The 17,175-nt window shown below is 33.8% G+C and overlaps 1 protein-coding gene across 1 annotated transcript; it reads left to right on the forward strand.

The window, feature by feature from the left end:
• Nucleotides 1–766: 766 nt before the first annotated feature.
• Nucleotides 767–13,984, forward strand: LOC309858626 (centlein-like; the record flags this gene model as incomplete). Its single annotated transcript, XM_082751344.1, has 6 exons — nucleotides 767–909; nucleotides 2,828–3,023; nucleotides 9,393–9,490; nucleotides 10,995–11,121; nucleotides 13,038–13,175; nucleotides 13,762–13,984. 6 exons carry the CDS (start codon nucleotides 767–769, stop codon nucleotides 13,951–13,953), a joined length of 894 nt encoding a protein of 297 aa, XP_082607470.1. The 3' UTR covers nucleotides 13,954–13,984.
• Nucleotides 13,985–17,175: the final 3,191 nt, after the last annotated feature.

Consider the following 17,175-nt stretch of genomic DNA (forward strand, 5'->3'; position numbering starts at 1 on the left):
ACATTAGAAATCTTTTTTAAAGATTGTAGGTTTTAAATACTAGTTAATCAAAATATGATTTATATTTTAGTAAATTACAAGTCATGTGATTAACAGTCTCCATAATTTCAGTGTTTCTTCATTTAATAAATTTTGTATTGTTAGAGTAAAGTTAAAATCTCCAATACATGTCTTTTAGAGAACTATATTTATTGGCTTGGTCTTTCCTCTATGAAGGATTTATTAATAGTGTTAGGATCCACCGCTGTGGAAGGAATAGACAGAAATCTAACAGCATACAAGTTTAACAAATGAGAGAAGCTACCGGGACTGTTCATGGGAAGAAAGGAGCCTCATCAAAGTTGAATTTTCTGTTGCCTGAGATTCCACATAGAATTGCAGCCATGAGTTATGTCATACCAAATTACAATCTTAGAAAGCCTAATTTAGATGCATAGCATTAACTTCAGGATTGATAAATGCTCCAGGGCATACTCCTTAAGTAAACACTGATAATATTACTTTACTTTAAAAGTGTATTTTAATTTATATAGTGATAAACTAATAGAAAGATTGTAAATATGAGCTGAAATTAATGTGTCTTCATAGCACTGTCCATGCTACAAATGGGGAGACTTCAGTTTTTGGAATCTTTCTTCTGTTTCTTACCATACAGAATGCACTGTTTTTAGATACCTGGGGGAGGAAGGCACAGTCCTCTCTCAAGGACTTACTAGGGTTCATGGTTGAAGAATAGGCCCAGTGCTATGGGAGCTAATGGGGGAGAATGGAGAAGCTACTTGTGAAAGAAAAAGAAGCGACAGAAGACTTCATAAAGGAGGAAATACTAAGCTGTTCTTCAAGCATGAGTGAGATCTCAGCAGAAGAAAATGCCAAGTGTGGAAACATCAATGTAGAAATGGCAGACAGGTTGGGGGTATGGCTAGCAAGTTTGCCTTCAGATGATACTTGCCTGAAATACAAATTGAAGCTAAATTTTAGAGAGCGTTACTATAATCACAGACATCTGAGCTTTATCCTACTGGGGTAAGAAACCCCTGAAGGGTATTTGAATGAGGGATTAACAGGTCTGTGTTGTTTTAGGAAGTTGTATAAAAGATGGTTTAAAAGTGGGAAGGGTTGCGGGGAGGGGAAGGGCTTTTGCAGTAGTCTCAGTGGGTTAGTGAGAGTCTTCATTAAGAAAGTGGCAGAGGGAGTGAATATGAGAGACATGACATAATTTATAGAATGTGACAATTGGTTGGATATAGACAATAAACATGGAGAGAGATGGATTCAAGCTTGGAAGATAACCAGGAAGATTTTTAGGGGTGGAGAAATTATCAGTTTGCTTTTAGATACTAATTATTTGGTACCTTTGATACAATTCATGAATGAATGTTTCCTGAAAATATATAGAACCACGCCTCTCCATGATAAGTTCAGATATAATCAAGTGGGCGCCTGCGTGGAGCAGTTGGTGAAGCTTCCAATTCTTGGTCTCGGCTCATGTCTCAATCTCAACTGTCATGGGATCCAACCCATAGGCCAACTGGAGTCTGCTTGGGATTTTCTCTCCCTTCCCCATGCCCCTCCCCTCAAATGTTTCTCTCCCTCTCAAATAAATAAATAAATCTTTAAAAAAATAAGGTCAAATATAATCAAAGATTTTTTTTCACCAATACATACTTTTTATTCTACCAAAGCATAATCTAATATCAACTATATCAAGCTCTAGTTTTGAACCCAATATCTGAGATATTCATATTTAACAGTATAGACAGATATACATAAAGAAATAGGCAATTATTGGTATAGGCCCTTAAGAGTTGTGTTTAAATATAGTGTTAATACTTAAATAACTTATGTCCCATATTTATATTACTGTACGTGTTGGCTACATCTTTTGCTGTTTCTCATTAGAATTTTTCACTAAGAAAGACTTTTTGCCCCCTGAGAGATTTTAGTACCATTTTGTCTAATTGTTCCTTATGTTAAACTACCATATTATAAGCTTCTCTGGAATAATAAAATCGTACTGCAGTTATCCTCTTAAGGAGCTCTGAGTTGTTAGGCCATTACAGCTTGGTGACATTCTGCTGACTGCAGATTGGTGAACGAGAAGGGTCAACATTAAGACAGTTTCTTTTACACTATTTCATACAAACATTACCAGTATGTCTTTTAGTAAAATGTTGATGTCATTAAAAATTCAAATGTAAGGAGTTTAGCACAGTTCTATGTGAACATTACAAAAAGGACTCGGCAACTATCAATCAGATGCATTCGGCTGAGTGAATTTGTTTGCACGCTATTTATTTGAACTAAGTCTCTAATAAGCCTCTTTTGCTAATTGGACTTAACATTTATGTTACTAAATGAGAAGCGTTTTGGCTGCCATATAGCATGGTAAGACCTACCCAGTGGAATAAACAACTAACATCTGTTATCTTGTCCTGCTCCAGCTTGGCTTTTACCAGTTAAGTACATCAGTCCTGAAGTCAAGGTTATCGAATATGTGAATCTCTGGCTCAGGCATGTGTATGTGAAGTCAAAGAAATAGCACATCATGAGTGAAGACTAGCCAGCTGAAAGATGCTGGATGCAGCCAGCCCATTTTGTTTTAACCTTTACAAGCCCTACAACCTTAAGCAAAAACCTTAAGTAGGAGTTATGATTTCTGTAAAGTTTTTATAATAATTATTTTTAGTGTCTGCCTTTTTTTTATAATAATTATTTTTAGAATTAATTTCACTTTTTTCTTTAGCATTAAGATTTTATGCTGATAATTGTTGGGTGAAAAATAATTGCTTTTTATAATACATTTATATTTATTTTCTTTTTGAAAAAAGAAGCTAAATTTGGATTTGGCTGGGCTTCGGAGGGAAAAAGAAGACTTGCTGAGGAAATTGGAGTCCTCATCTGAAATCACAAGTTTGGCAGAAGAAGTTTCCCGGGTGATAGTTCCACGGATACAAGTTACATCACTTGGTCCTTCAAGGAGCATGGATTTGGAGATGAAGCAATTGCAGTGTAAATTAAAGGTAATTAGAAATTTTAATAAACATGAATACATATACCTTTTCCACATAGTTCTGGAGTCTACAAGTCCAAGACCAAGATCCTTAAAGACATGTTTATATTGATTCTAATTATGGTATAAATAATTCAAAAGTTATTAATACTATATTTGACCTCATCATTCTCTTTTAGCCTAGCAGTTTCTTATTGGTAACTTACAACACTATCTCTGAGAAAATGACAAGATACAATGGAATCCTGTTAGAAGATGGCAGAAACTAGCCATTGTCATTTCTCTTTCACTACTGAACTCCCCTCTAACCTCCATTCCTCCTTCCACTGAACAGAATTCCTTTCAAACTTTAGTGTATCAACATAAATAGAATTGTTTCCCTCTATACAGTTGCTACTATTTTAATTTGGTGTTTGTTGGATGGAGATGAGAAAGGAGGAGGGAAATTATGGAGGGAGAGAGAAACACAGGGCAAAGGTGGTTGGTTTGATAGACTTTAGCAAGTTAAACCTGAGAATTAAGAGTAAAAAGCCGTGTTCATTTTCTTTGTAAAGAATACTAAGTCCAGGTGAAATTATCAACAACTTAAAAATAAGGCTGACCTTAGTTTAAGTAGAATTACCTTGTAAAAAACAGGATTTGTGATATTTAATTGGAAAGTTCATTTTCATACTGTTTAAAACATGCTCATTTATTCCTCACATACTTAATTATTTTGTTTGGTGGGTTTTGCTAGCTGGGAGTTCTAAGGACACTCTATGTGGGACCATCACATAATGAGAGTGACTAGAAAGTTCTGGTTGGAAATGCACAGAGTCCATTAGGAATGGAGTAACTATGACTGCTGAAAGGGCATTAGAATATTGAATTATCGAACAGATTCAGTTGCTTTTAATTCAAAATATGATAGGTGTGCACTCCAAAAGTATTTTTAAATGAAGGGTTACTAAGAAGATAAAATAGGAGGATGAAGTTTAAAGTAAATGAATGTATAATTACTTGAAAATATTTTGCTTTGTTAATAATAGATATAATAATATTAATTTAGATATTTCCTAAATACCATCTTCTTCAGAGTTTTTATGTGCAGAACTTGCCTCAACCACTACATTTCATAAGTTTAAATACCTTACATAATACAAATATGAGAAAAAAATAGTGGTGCAAGCTTTGGTGCATACATCTTTTCTTAAGATGCGTTTGTTTGTGAAAAAGTGGACTAAAACTATTTCCGTGTTAGGTTTCTTACAGAAAAAGTCTTTGAGATATACTTTGATCCTATCTGTATCTACTACAGAAACTTTAGTTCACAGTTCTGTAAATTAAGTGTTCATGCTCTTAATATAACTTTAGTTTTCACCAAGATAAAATAGAATGTTGGATCCAATAATACCTAATCTGATTTCTTAATTTTTTAAAGTGGTTAATAGCTCTACATTGATTTATATTTTACTTACTTGGTTTTATATACTATGAAATCATCTAACATAACTTTGGAAATAATAGACCCATGTCAGTATCTATAAGTTGTTTACCTTATGGTTTCCCATGGTGTAAGTTTTCACCCACATATAAATCTCTTCACTTTGGAGGAATGTGTGAGTCACAAAGATAAGACTATGAGAATGTCTGGAGCAAGTTAGGTCATACTCCATGTATGTTTGAAGTGAAGTGTCCATATCTAGCCTGGAGTCCTAGGACACTGACCAGGCTACATAGGGACAGAAAGGATAAATCTTTACTCTGCCTTGTTTCATGTTTTAATATGGAAGTACCTTAGAAGACCAGTGCCTTAAGGTGTATAATACACTCTGTTACTACAAATCTGTTTTGATATTCTATTAATTTGCTAGGTCTTCCTAACAAAATACCACACACTGCATGGCTTAAGTAATGGAATTTCTTTTCCTCATAGTTCTGGAGTCTACAAGTCCAAGATCTAGGTATCAATAGGTCATAGGTTCTCTCGTTAACTTGTACCTCTTATGGTCAGTCCTGTTATCTGTGTTCGCTCTCCTCTTCTAACAAGGATACCAGTCATGTCTGGTGAAGGTCCACCCATACCAACTCGTTTTACCTTAATTATTTCTTTAGGGCCTTATCCAAATACAGTCACATCTTGAGGTACTGGGGTTAAGACTTTAACATACAAATTTTATAGGGACACAATTCAACCCATGGCAGATAACAACTTGCTAACATCATAATTTTCTAAAAAAAAAAAACTTTCTTGTTGATGTTTTTATGCCTAATTAAGAAGAAACTCATTAGATTTGAATATATTAAAGATTTACATGATATTTTAAAATTTTATCCAGGTAATTTTAGTCTTTTCTGTGTAAATTCTTAGGTATACCTCTTAGAACACATGGTGTATTGAGTATCATTTCATTGCTCATATGTATTTTCTGTATCCTCATTTTTACCTCTATTATACATGTTTCTTCAAGGTATCCAACTATATATAGATAGATAACCAAATATTTAGGTATGTACAAATTCCTTCCAGTAGATGGTGTGTGTTATTTATATTTAGTGTATTTATAGTTATTTATAAAATTTGAATTTACTAGTACTTCAGTTTATATTTGTGGCTGTTTGACTTCCTGAGTATTGAAAGCATTCCTTTGGGGTAGACCAAGTTCTTTTCCAATTTTCCAGTAAGTCAATAATGAAGCATCATAGCTTTTAAACTACTGTTCCTTTATAGGTAAACTATTGCCAGGCTGGTTCTACGTCCTTTACATATATTAACTCATTTAAACCTCATTTTTAGGGGTGCCTGGGTGACTCAGACATTTAGCCCCTACCTTCAGCTCAGGTCATGATCTCAGGGTCCAGGGATCACGCCCTATGTTGGGCTCCCTGCTCAGTGGGGAATCTGCTTCTCCTTGTCCCTCTGCTCCTCCCCACCTGCTTGTGCTCATGGTCGCTCTCTGTCTCTCACAAGTAAATAAAAATCTTTTTTTTTTAATTTTTTTTATTTTTTATTTATTTGACAGAGAGAAATCACAAGTAGACGGAGAGGCAGGCAGAGAGAGAGAGGGAAGCAGGCTCCCCGCTGAGCAGAGAGCCCGATGCGGGGCTCGATCCCAGGACCCTGAGATCATGACCTAAGCTGAAGGCAGCGGCTTAACCCACTGAGCCACCCAGGTGCCCCAGTAAATAAAAATCTTTAAAAAAAACAAACCTCACTTCTCTCCTGTGAGATAAAATCTATTACTCTATTTTACTGTTGAGAAAGCAGAAAAACAGGTTAAATTAATTGTCCAAAGTCAACTGAACTACTAAGAGAACCGAAATTAGAACTCAATCCCTCTGACTTTAGAGTCCATGCTTTTACTTAGACACTCTGCAGTTTAAAAACAAACAAACAAACAATAACAACAAAAACCCACCTTTAATAAACTTAAGCAGGAAAGCTCTAACCACGATGGATTCTTACCATTGTGACATTTTTGAAATAAATGTTTTGTCCAGATTTGAGGTCATGCTGCAGATAAATATTGTATAGTAGAAATGGAAAATATTAGAGACCTTGGGTTTTGATCACTCTTTGTGCATTAACTTCTTATGGGACCAGACTGAGGAAATAATTTCTCCAGAGGTCTAAAGCAGGGATACCTTTCTACCCACTTCATAAGGATTTTTAAGGATCAAATCAAATGGCTGTGAGATTTAGAGATTCTGGTAAAAGTATATATCAAGCTGGTGTTGTTTTATTTACTATAATTCAGTAATCCCTCAACTCTCCAGAAGTCAGACTTAGCATTTTCAGTCACCTAAAATAACAGCCTTAAGTCTAAAAACAGAAAAGAATCAAACAACTACCTTAAAATTCACTTAATTTATTCCACTAAAGATACTGTCAGGCTTCATTTACCACCAGTTATCTTTTTTATTTTAAATACAGCTCCAATAAGTCTATTTGTTCAACTTCTCAGCAGAAAAGACCTCAAAAGATTAGAAGTAGGCATATTAAAGGAGCAGACAATTATTTTTAGGCAGGAATATGGATGGCAAAAGCAAGAAATTTTGGCCAAGGGATTGACAGAGAGAAAAAGAAAATAGGAAAATAATAAGGTAAAAATACAAAATTAGAAAAACAGCAGTCTGGGACGATTTAGAGTAAGGGTCAGTAGCCATTTATATCATAATAGTTCCAAAAGGCATGACAATATAATGATATAGTGATGACTTACTATAGCAAGTTAACATATATAATTAATACAGTGATAATATTTATAATATATCACTATATTGAAGTATCACTATTACAGTGTTTCATGTAAGTATGGATGTTCTTGTTTCTAAGTGAGTGAACAATCATTCCAGAGAGAATTGAAAATTAATGGTAGAAGCAAAAGCTTCAATTATCTGCTAAATTCACTAGTGTGGAATATCTTATTCTGCCAATGCTTGTCAAATATGGTAGAAATTTAGATTGCATTACACAATCAAAAAAAATTTTTAGCTTGTATTTTATTTATTTATTTAGAGAAAGAGTGAGAGATTGAGGAAGTGGGAAACAGAGAGAGAGAGAGAGAGAGAGAATTTTGAGCAAGCTCCACTGCTGAGCATGACATGGGGCTTGATCCTGCAACCCTGTGATCATGACCTGTGCCAAAATCCAGAGTCAGACACTTAACTGATGAGCCACCCAGATGTCCCCACTTAATCAAAATTTTTCACATTCAGTACACTTGCCATTTTTAAGAAAATTTCCATATTTATTGTAAAAATTAAAAATTATTTCAAATTTTATATTTAGATATGCTTTACCACAGAGATATTTTGAAGTCTGACTAATGAATTTGACTCTCATTTACATGATGTGGTTAATGGTTTCATCTTTTCAAATTTATGTTTCATTTAGTATGATATGGTCAAAGCTGGGAATAGTTCTAACACAAATGATTGTAGTTACTAGAAAGATTAGTAAAATATTCCAAATACTTTTAAAGCTATCACATTTTATTCTGCTTATATTAATTTAATATTTTAAAATTTCAACAAATAAATTAATGTATGTTAACACTATCATTTAGATGGGGAAACTATAAATATCAAAAACACTAGGTAATATCTCAGATTACATGTTTACTTGGAACTTGAGTCCAAATTAAGAGTTAGGGTTCCTGACACTCCATTTACTACCTCTGGCTCCCGGGCTGTGCAGTCAGCAAATACCACAAAGCTGTTCTGCTTTGAAAAACTGATGATTGGGTCCCTGGGAGGCTCAGTGGGTTAAGCCTCTGCCTTCACTTAGATCATGATCTCAGGGTCCTGGGATCAAGCCCCACGTCGGGCTCTCTGCTCAGCAGGGAGCCTGCTTCCCCCTTCTCTCTATGCCTGTCTCTCTGCCTATCTATGATCTCTGTCTGTCAAATAAATAAATAAAATATTTAAAGAAAAAAAGAAAAACTGATGTTTGTGCATAGGAACTTGAAAAATAAGTAGTAATAGTAGTAATAAATTGAAGTAAGGAAGTATTTAGTATTAGTAAAGTTCCCTATCAGTTATCTGTCACTGTCATACAAATCCTAAAATGCAGCAGCTCAAAACAGTAGCAGTTTATTAATTCTTAAGATCCAGTGGGTTGGACCGGGCAGGTCTTTTTCTTCTGTCTTTTGTGTTCTCTCTTGTGCCTGCTGCATTCTTTTAACTCAAGGATTTATCTGGACCAGAAGTTCCAAGATAGCCTTACTCACAGCCGATCTGCAGAGCGGCTGCCCGGGTCCCTCCCTACTTCTCCACGTGGCCTTTCCTCCGTCTGCCCTGCAAGGTGATCCCAGGCAGTGTTCTGAGAGGGCAAAAGTGCAAGCTGCAAGGGTTGAGGCCCAGGATCTGGTACTTGCGTAATGTCATTTCTGCCACTTTTTTTTTTTTTTTTTTGGACAAAGCAAATTACGGGCCAGACAGACTGAAAGGGTTGGAAGCTGAATCTTACCTCCTAATGGGAGGAACTGCAGAGCATTTGTGACCATATTTGGTCTGTTTTGGGTTCTTAGTAAACCCGCCATTCATTTTAAGTGATCTTATTAGCCCATTAAAATACTAAATTAATCACATGCACATATACATTTTATAAAACCGTCCATGTTTCTTTCCCATACGTGTATTTTGGGTATGTGCTTTTTACAGTTGTTATACAATGACATTCTTCTGTGGTTTTGGTATGTTATATAAAAATTTTAGTGTACCTTAGTACTTCTATTAAAACATATAAAATAAAGCATTTAAAAATAATAAAATGTCCTTCTTAATTATAAGCATAATTTTGCAAATTTAACTCTTCATGTGAATGGTATTTATTTGTATGCTGCATTCCACCAAAGACTGAAAGGTGTATTTGATTTTATATGTATTTTTAATCTAGAATGCGACTAATGAACTCACTAAACAGTCATCAAATGTGAAATCTCTGAAATTTGAACTCCTAGCAAAAGAAGAACACATAAAGGAGATGCATGAAAAGTATGTTCTTGATATTTTTATCCATTGTATTTGGTGCCACCTAGTGGTAGTGAACTCTATTAAACATTGCCCCCAAGAAATAATACTGCAAGTTCAAAATGAAGTTTTTCCTTCCTTAGTTCATGTTTAAACCTCAATAAGAAGAAAGTTTAAGAATATTACCTATAAGCATGGTTGATGAAAGACTATTTACTATTTTTTATTTAGAGTAAGAATATTTAAAGTTAGATTTTCGTTTTTAAACATTTAATTTTGAATATATATAAATTAATTACCTAAAGACTATAAACAGAAAACTTATGAATGTGGTAATTATTTGGACAAAAATAAATGTATAGATTGATCTTTTATTGGATTTAATGCCTAAGCTTATAGAGCTAAGGTGGAGAAAAAGGAAAGTTTCACTTGTTTCTAAAAGGAAGATTATAAAAGTTTGTACTTCATGTGTTTATTAGCAGAAAGGGGTTTGATATGTTCTATCTCACTGAATCAAAATGATTTCCTTTCTATATCTTTTATAGATATATTATTACAGCTTAGGGGTGATTACATGTTCAGACAGAATTCCAGTCTGTTGTTGATAGTTTGAGAAATATATCTATCTACTGTACATACATGTATACCACATTTAAGTGAAGATAACTTTGAAGCGATACTAACAGATGAAACTACAAGACTAAAAGATTGGTTAATTTTTTAAACAAAATATCTCTGGGTTTCTTTATGAGCCTCAGAAGCAGTCTTGTTTACTATTTAAGAGTGTAGGCTCTAGAGACACATTCTTTGGATCCTGGCTCCTTGACCTGCTAGCTCCGTATCACAGTTTAATAACATCCACTCATAAAATTCTTGTGAGGCTTGAACGACTGTGTGTAGAGCACTTGTAACAGAGCTTGGCACACAGCAGATACACTGCAGATGTGGCCTGTTACTATTCCATAGGACCAGTAGTAGTCGTCATTGCAGCTGCCGTTTCACACAGGTTATCTGTGAAGCTGCACTGATAGGTCAGTTCTGTCATAAATGATATTAAATTAGAAGATACCATGCCCAAGGTTATTGTGTTTCTATATCACAGTATGAGATTTTATATTTGTTTATTTTTGTATAGAATTGTTTCCAGTCAGTGTTAGGCTTGTTCATGATCTCCAAATTTCAGTTTGATTTTTGATAGCAATGCAAGAATATAGCTTAGATATAATGATTATAATTTTTCATAAATTTTGTCAATCTTTCTCAGTTATCCTATTTTTTATGTCTTAATGTATATATAATACTATAATTACCAGTAACGACTGGATTATAAATTTTATAAAAACTCAAACTATTAATAGAGCAATATTTCTTCTCATGTAATTATCTTATTTGCAATTAATATCAGATAGCATTTAAAAATTAACAGGAGGTATAGCACTGGATAGTATGTAAGATTATCATATAATCATATAATCACTGTTAAAATATTTTCTATCATTTCGATAAAATATCTTTTTTCCCTTTCAAGGATGTCCCGAATGGAGAGGGATATAACCATGAAAAGACATTTGATAGAGGACTTGAAATTTCGACAGAAAGTAAATCTGGAAAGTAATGAGAGTATTAATGAAATGTTAGAAAATCTTGAAAAAAAGGTATCAGCTTTTATGTTCTCAGACGTTGAAAAAAAATCACTGCCCTCTTATTTATTGATACTCTTGAGTATCAATCTTAATAAATTTATAGAAAATATTCATAAAATATGTATACTGTTACATAATTACATTACCTGCCCTGAAATTACATTCTTTTAAAATTCAAAACTCAAATCTCATATATGATGTAGCCACACATTCTCTTTTTATTTGTGAACATATCATGAGAAGTTAATCAATTTTAAATTTAAAAACCTTCGGATGTTCTTTATACAATTTAGAATTATTTGCTTTATTTAGTTTGCTAACATTTATGATGATTGAATGAAGCATATATTTTTAAATGAAAAAGGAGGGAGACAAACCATAAGTGACTCTTAATCTCACAAAACAAACTGAGGGTTGCTGGGGGGAGGGGTTTGGGAGAAGGGGGTGGGATTATGGACATTGGGGAGGGTATGTGCTTTGGTGAGTGCTGTGAAGTGTGTAAACCTGGTGATTCACAGACCTGTACCCCTGGGGATAAAAATATATGTTTATAAAAAATAAAAAATTAATAAATGCAAAAAAAAAGGTGATAACCAACTACCAGAAGTTCTTTAAAAAATGTACTCACCAAAAATTTTTAAGTGTACTTTTTCCTTCTGTACACTTAATTCAGTGTACTTAGAAAGAGAGTTGTATTTAACACAGTTGCATATCTGACCCTAAAGTGGAAATCAGCAATTTGCTGACTAAGAGATTTTTGGGTTTTTTGTTTGGTTTTGTTTTGTTTGTAAGGTGCTATTTGCACAACTCATAAAGCAGCTTGTGCTTTGGCATTCACTAAATGTTATCCACTCCAGAGAGAACATCTCCCTTACTTTCCTTGTTGGAAATAAAAATATAAGTATCTGTTAGCTCAAGTGGATTTAAGAGAGAAAATTTTACATGAGCAAGACAAATGCACATGGATTTTCTTTCTTTTTCTCCTCCACACATCCATGTATGTTATAATTACTTCCTATAGGTTTTTTTTTTTCAGTGTTGTCATTTAAATACTGCTGATTTTTAAACTTTCATTTCAGATATCATTCTGGATATGGTTTTAGAATCTTTTTATACGTAATTACATATCTTTAGTGGCATTAAGTGAATAAAGAGAAACTATTCCTTCTTTCAAATGTATAATTAGTATGTTGCAGCACTTACTTAATTTTATCCTAAAAAGTACATGTTATATGGTTATAACTGAAAGTTACCCATGACTCAGCTTGCTTAAGAATCAGAGACAACCATCCCCTATTAACGAAAGTTTAGGTTAGTAATGAAAGGAAACATAGTTAAAATTAGTAATGTATTATTAGGCAGACCACACATATGGCCAGAGATTTTAAAAAATCACTGTACTAATTCTTATGTTAAATTAAACTAAGCTTTGCTGTAATACTGTTTTCTCTTCAACATGTGATGATACCAGAATGTTGTTAAAAATGAAAGGGGTAGTATTGCAGGACAGCATTTTAAATCACAGAAGTAAAAGAGTTATAATATTTATAATTTTGATGAGTTTATTTTAATAGGGAAGATTTTTCTTCCCTGCCGTTGTTTCTGGAATGGCAAATTGTTTCCATTATTAAAAGTTGAAGTTGTTAAAAAAAACCTTCATTCATACCTTTTCATACCTTTTTGTGCATTTTTCATTTTTTAATGATTTAAGGGTTTTTGTCTCATTTGTGATATAAGTTCTACAAACCTTATACTTGCATTTGATATTGTGTATTATTAAACTTTTATTTATTTAAATTTGATATCATTTATGAGAGAATAAAGAAATTAGACTTATTCATGAATTTGTTTGGTTTCTGTTTAAACAAATGGAGTTTATGACTAGGATGCCTTAACCGATAATAGTTACCTTTACGCTTTTGCTATAGGTGAAGACACTAACTGAAGAATGTTCCAATAAGAAGGTATCAATTGATTCACTAAAGCAGAGACTCAGTGTTGCCGTGAAAGAAAAGTCACAGTATGAACAGATGTATCAAAAAACTAAAGAGGAATTAGAAAAAAAGGTACGCTTTTTGGACATGTTAGCTTAGAAATAGAATGTTATCGTATCTTTTTAATTTTTAAAGTCCTCATTTTTTTTCTCCCCAAAACTATTATGAGCAACTTAATTGTTTCAGATAACTGCAAAGTACATTTCTATCTCTACATGAAACAGAATTTGTTTAACATTAAAGGTAGTGCTATATTAGAGAAACAGATTTTGTGTCTTGATAATGTGTTTAAATGAACATTATTGTTAAGAACTGGCCTAAGTGGCTATAAATTTTTTGGACGCACTTAACCTTATAAAATAATTAAATATTTCTATTTGATTTGTGAGATCTTTTGCTCTAAAATAGTTTCCATGTCTTTAATGATGTCTTTATAATTTTTAGAAATATAAATAACTTTGATGATAAATATATGAGAATATGTGCACAGGATATTTTATTGAAAATAAATGAAAACAACCATCCATTTTAACCAAATGAAAATAAATACATACGGAAAGAGAATCATGAAACCATTTTTTTACCTGACATGTATATCTAAGTCTTCCTGATATGTTTGTGAATGATTTTCTATTCTGTGATCACTGGTCTTCTGCAGGATGTCAAGCTTAGTCTCCTAGTATCAAAAATAAGTGAGACCGAAACTGCAATGGCAGAGATTGAAACGGCGGCATCTAAGCATCTTCAGGGATTAGCACTGCAAAGTGAGCAGGCCCTAGAAGGTGCACAGAAGAAGTTGTTGTTAGCCAATGAGAAAGTGGAGGAGTTCACCATCTTTGTAAAGGTTTGAATTACTTGTAGTTTACTAACTGTACTGTACTTCAGGAGAATAGTGACCTCCTTGAGATGATGTGGGAACACTCTGAAGCTTCTGCTTTCTGAAACCACAAAGCATCTTCTCCTACCCTACTTGCCACAGTGTTTAAAATTTGTCTAGAAAAGGTCTTGTTTTACAGTTTGAGTTTAAATTTTTCCACCATATTTTTAATATTCTTAATATCAATTCAGTTATGAATCGTAATAATCTTGTAATCAAGACAGGTTTTAAGATGAAAGAATTAAGTCATTTATGTACTCTATTCTTTTGAAAATCCAGCAAGGACAATCAGAAACTTGCCCCAGATCTACTGAAATTCAAAGACATCTGAACCCCAGTCCATAGCCCATTAGACATGGAATGGATAGAGGAATGGTAAATGACTTAGCAGAACAAAAGGAAGACAAATCAAAGTGCCTGCAAAGGCTGTACTTACTGTCCAGAAATTATCTGACAGATGAGGAACCCCAGAGAGGCTCAGTCATTGGCTACACAAGGAACTACGATGTGGGGGAAGGGTTTGTTCAAAAGTCCTTCTAAGGAGCTTTTCTGGCATCTGGTCTGTGCTTTTGCCCCAATACTCAGACAGTATTCCTCCCTTAGCTCTTCTGGGAAAATCAAGGAGGAACAGCTCTGGTTTCAGAGTTACTAGGCACTATGGACCAGGAATCTGGTGATTGCTCTGCTCCTTTAGTCCCACCATGAGTTGCTGATACCTCCTTTTGGTGCCTTTTATCCCATCTCATATTATAGCTAGCAAATGGATCTCTTGCCGCCAGGTAGATGATGAGTTTCTTAAAGTGAAGGACAGTGTTTTATCAATCTCTACCTCCACAACATCTACAGGTACCTCACAGAATAGTCCACTTGTGGTCATGATCACTACTTAATCAAACTATATTTCTATTAGAAATAGGAAATTTTAATGTAGTTCTTTGGCCTTTCAAAAAAAGCACCAAAACAATGTGATTATGGTGGGAAAGTCTCTTGACCTTCTCTCTTTTCTCCTGAAATCACAGTGTTCTGTTTTGTTTTGTTTTGTTTGTTAGCAGTCTTTGATGAGCTTGAGTTACTTGTGCTACTTGATGGCATGCGTGATTAAAAACTGGCATATCATGTACCACAAAGCTGTAGTAATCAAAACAGTATGATACAGTATGATACTGGCACAAAAATAGACACATAGATCAGTGAAACAGCAAGGAAAGCACAGAAATAAACCTGAAATTACATGGTTAATTAATCTTTGAAAAAGGAGGCAAGAATATGCAATGGAAAAAGCCAGTCCCTTCGAGAAATGGTGTTGGGAAAATTGTACAGCTACATACAGAAGAATGTAACTGGGTGACCATTTTCTTACACCATGCACAAAAACAAACTCAAAAGGGATTAAGGACCTAAAGGTGAGACCTAAAACCATAGAAATACCAGAAGACAACATAGGCGGTAATTTCTCTGACATCAGCCATAGCAGTGTTTTTCTAGATATGTCTCCTGAGGCAATGGAAACCAAAGCAAAAATAAACTGTTGGGACTACATCAAAATAAGTTTCTGCACAGCAAAAGAATTAACAAAACTAAAAGACAACCATTGGAATGGGGAAGATACTTGCAAATGATATCTGATAAAGGGTTCCTATCCAAAATATATAAGGAACTTATAAAACTCAACACCCCCAAAACAAATAACCCAATTAAAAAATGAGCATGAGACATGAACAGACATTTCTCCAAAGAAGACATACAGATGGCCAGAAGGCACATGAAAAGATGGCTCATCATCACCAATCATCAGTAAAATGCAAATCAAAACCACAGTGCAGTGTCATCTTACACCTGTCAGAATGGCTAAAATCAAAAATACAAAAAACAAGTGTTGGTGAGGATGTGGAGAAAAGGAACTGTTTTGCAGTTTTGGTGGGAATGCAAACCGGTATAACCACTGTGGAAGACAGTATGGTGGTTCCACAAAAAATTAAATATAGAACTACCTTATAATCCAGCAGTCTTACAACTGGGTATTTACCCCAAAAATATGAAAACACTAATTTGCAAAGATCTATGTACCCCTATGTTTATTGCAACCATATTTATAATAGCCAAATCACAGAAGCAGCCTAAGTGTCCATCAGTGGATGAATAGACAAAGAAGATGTAGCACATACATATACAATGGACTGTTACTGAGCCACAAAAACGAATGAGATCGTGACATTTGCAACAACATGGATGGATATAAAGTATAATGCAAAGCGAAGTCAGTCAAAGGAAGACAAATACCATATGATTTCACTTACCTGAGTAATTTAAGAAACAAAACAAGTGAAAAGAGAGAAAAAGAGACAAACCAAAAAAACAGATTTTATCTATAGAGAACAAGCAGATGGTTACCAGAGGGGAAGTGGGTGGGAGGATGGATGAAATCGATCAAGAGGATTAAGAGTACACTTATGACAAGCATTGAGTAATATATAGAATTGTCGAATCACTATATTATAGGCCTGAAATGAATATGACACTGTATGTTAACTATACTGGTATTAAAATTGAAAGAAAGTGGTATAACACAGCAGTAGAAATTTATTTCAATATATGAAATATTTTCAATCCATGGAATTTTTATAAAGTGAAATTTTAAACTACAGAATCACATAACATCACTACTTACTGTCTCTTTCCCGAATAACCCCCCTGTTATTTGAATCACTCAGTTAAATTTGCCACATATATATATGTGTGTGTGCATATTCTAAAATATATTATTTTATATATTTTAATATGTTAGTGTTATCAAATCAGTTTTTTTTTTCTGGTTTCTCTCTCTAGATTGGTAGGTAGTTTGGCATCTCCTAAGTCCCCCGTAGAGACTTCTCTGCTCAACATAGAGTATTTTTAAATCCACTTACCTCCATAGGTATTGATCTTATTTATAAGAAGTAACATTCCTGAACTTATAGATTGAATATAAGATGGCAGATAACTGGATCTTATGTATAATGTCATATTCTTCATTCCTCTAAAAATAGGAGCTTCTGATTTTTTATGCCATGTTAGTAGTACCCCATTTAGAACAAATCCCTTACTTAGTTTCTTTGGAAATCATAGATACCTTGGGAGTTTTCTCATTTTAAAAATATCTACAAAATGAGTGGAATAAAACATTTTTTTCTGTTTTATCTCTTTTAACAAAGGTTT

Source organism: Mustela nivalis, assembly GCF_964662115.1.
Source record: "Mustela nivalis genome assembly, contig: HAP1_SCAFFOLD_2974, whole genome shotgun sequence".
Taxonomy (NCBI): Eukaryota; Metazoa; Chordata; class Mammalia; order Carnivora; family Mustelidae; genus Mustela; species Mustela nivalis.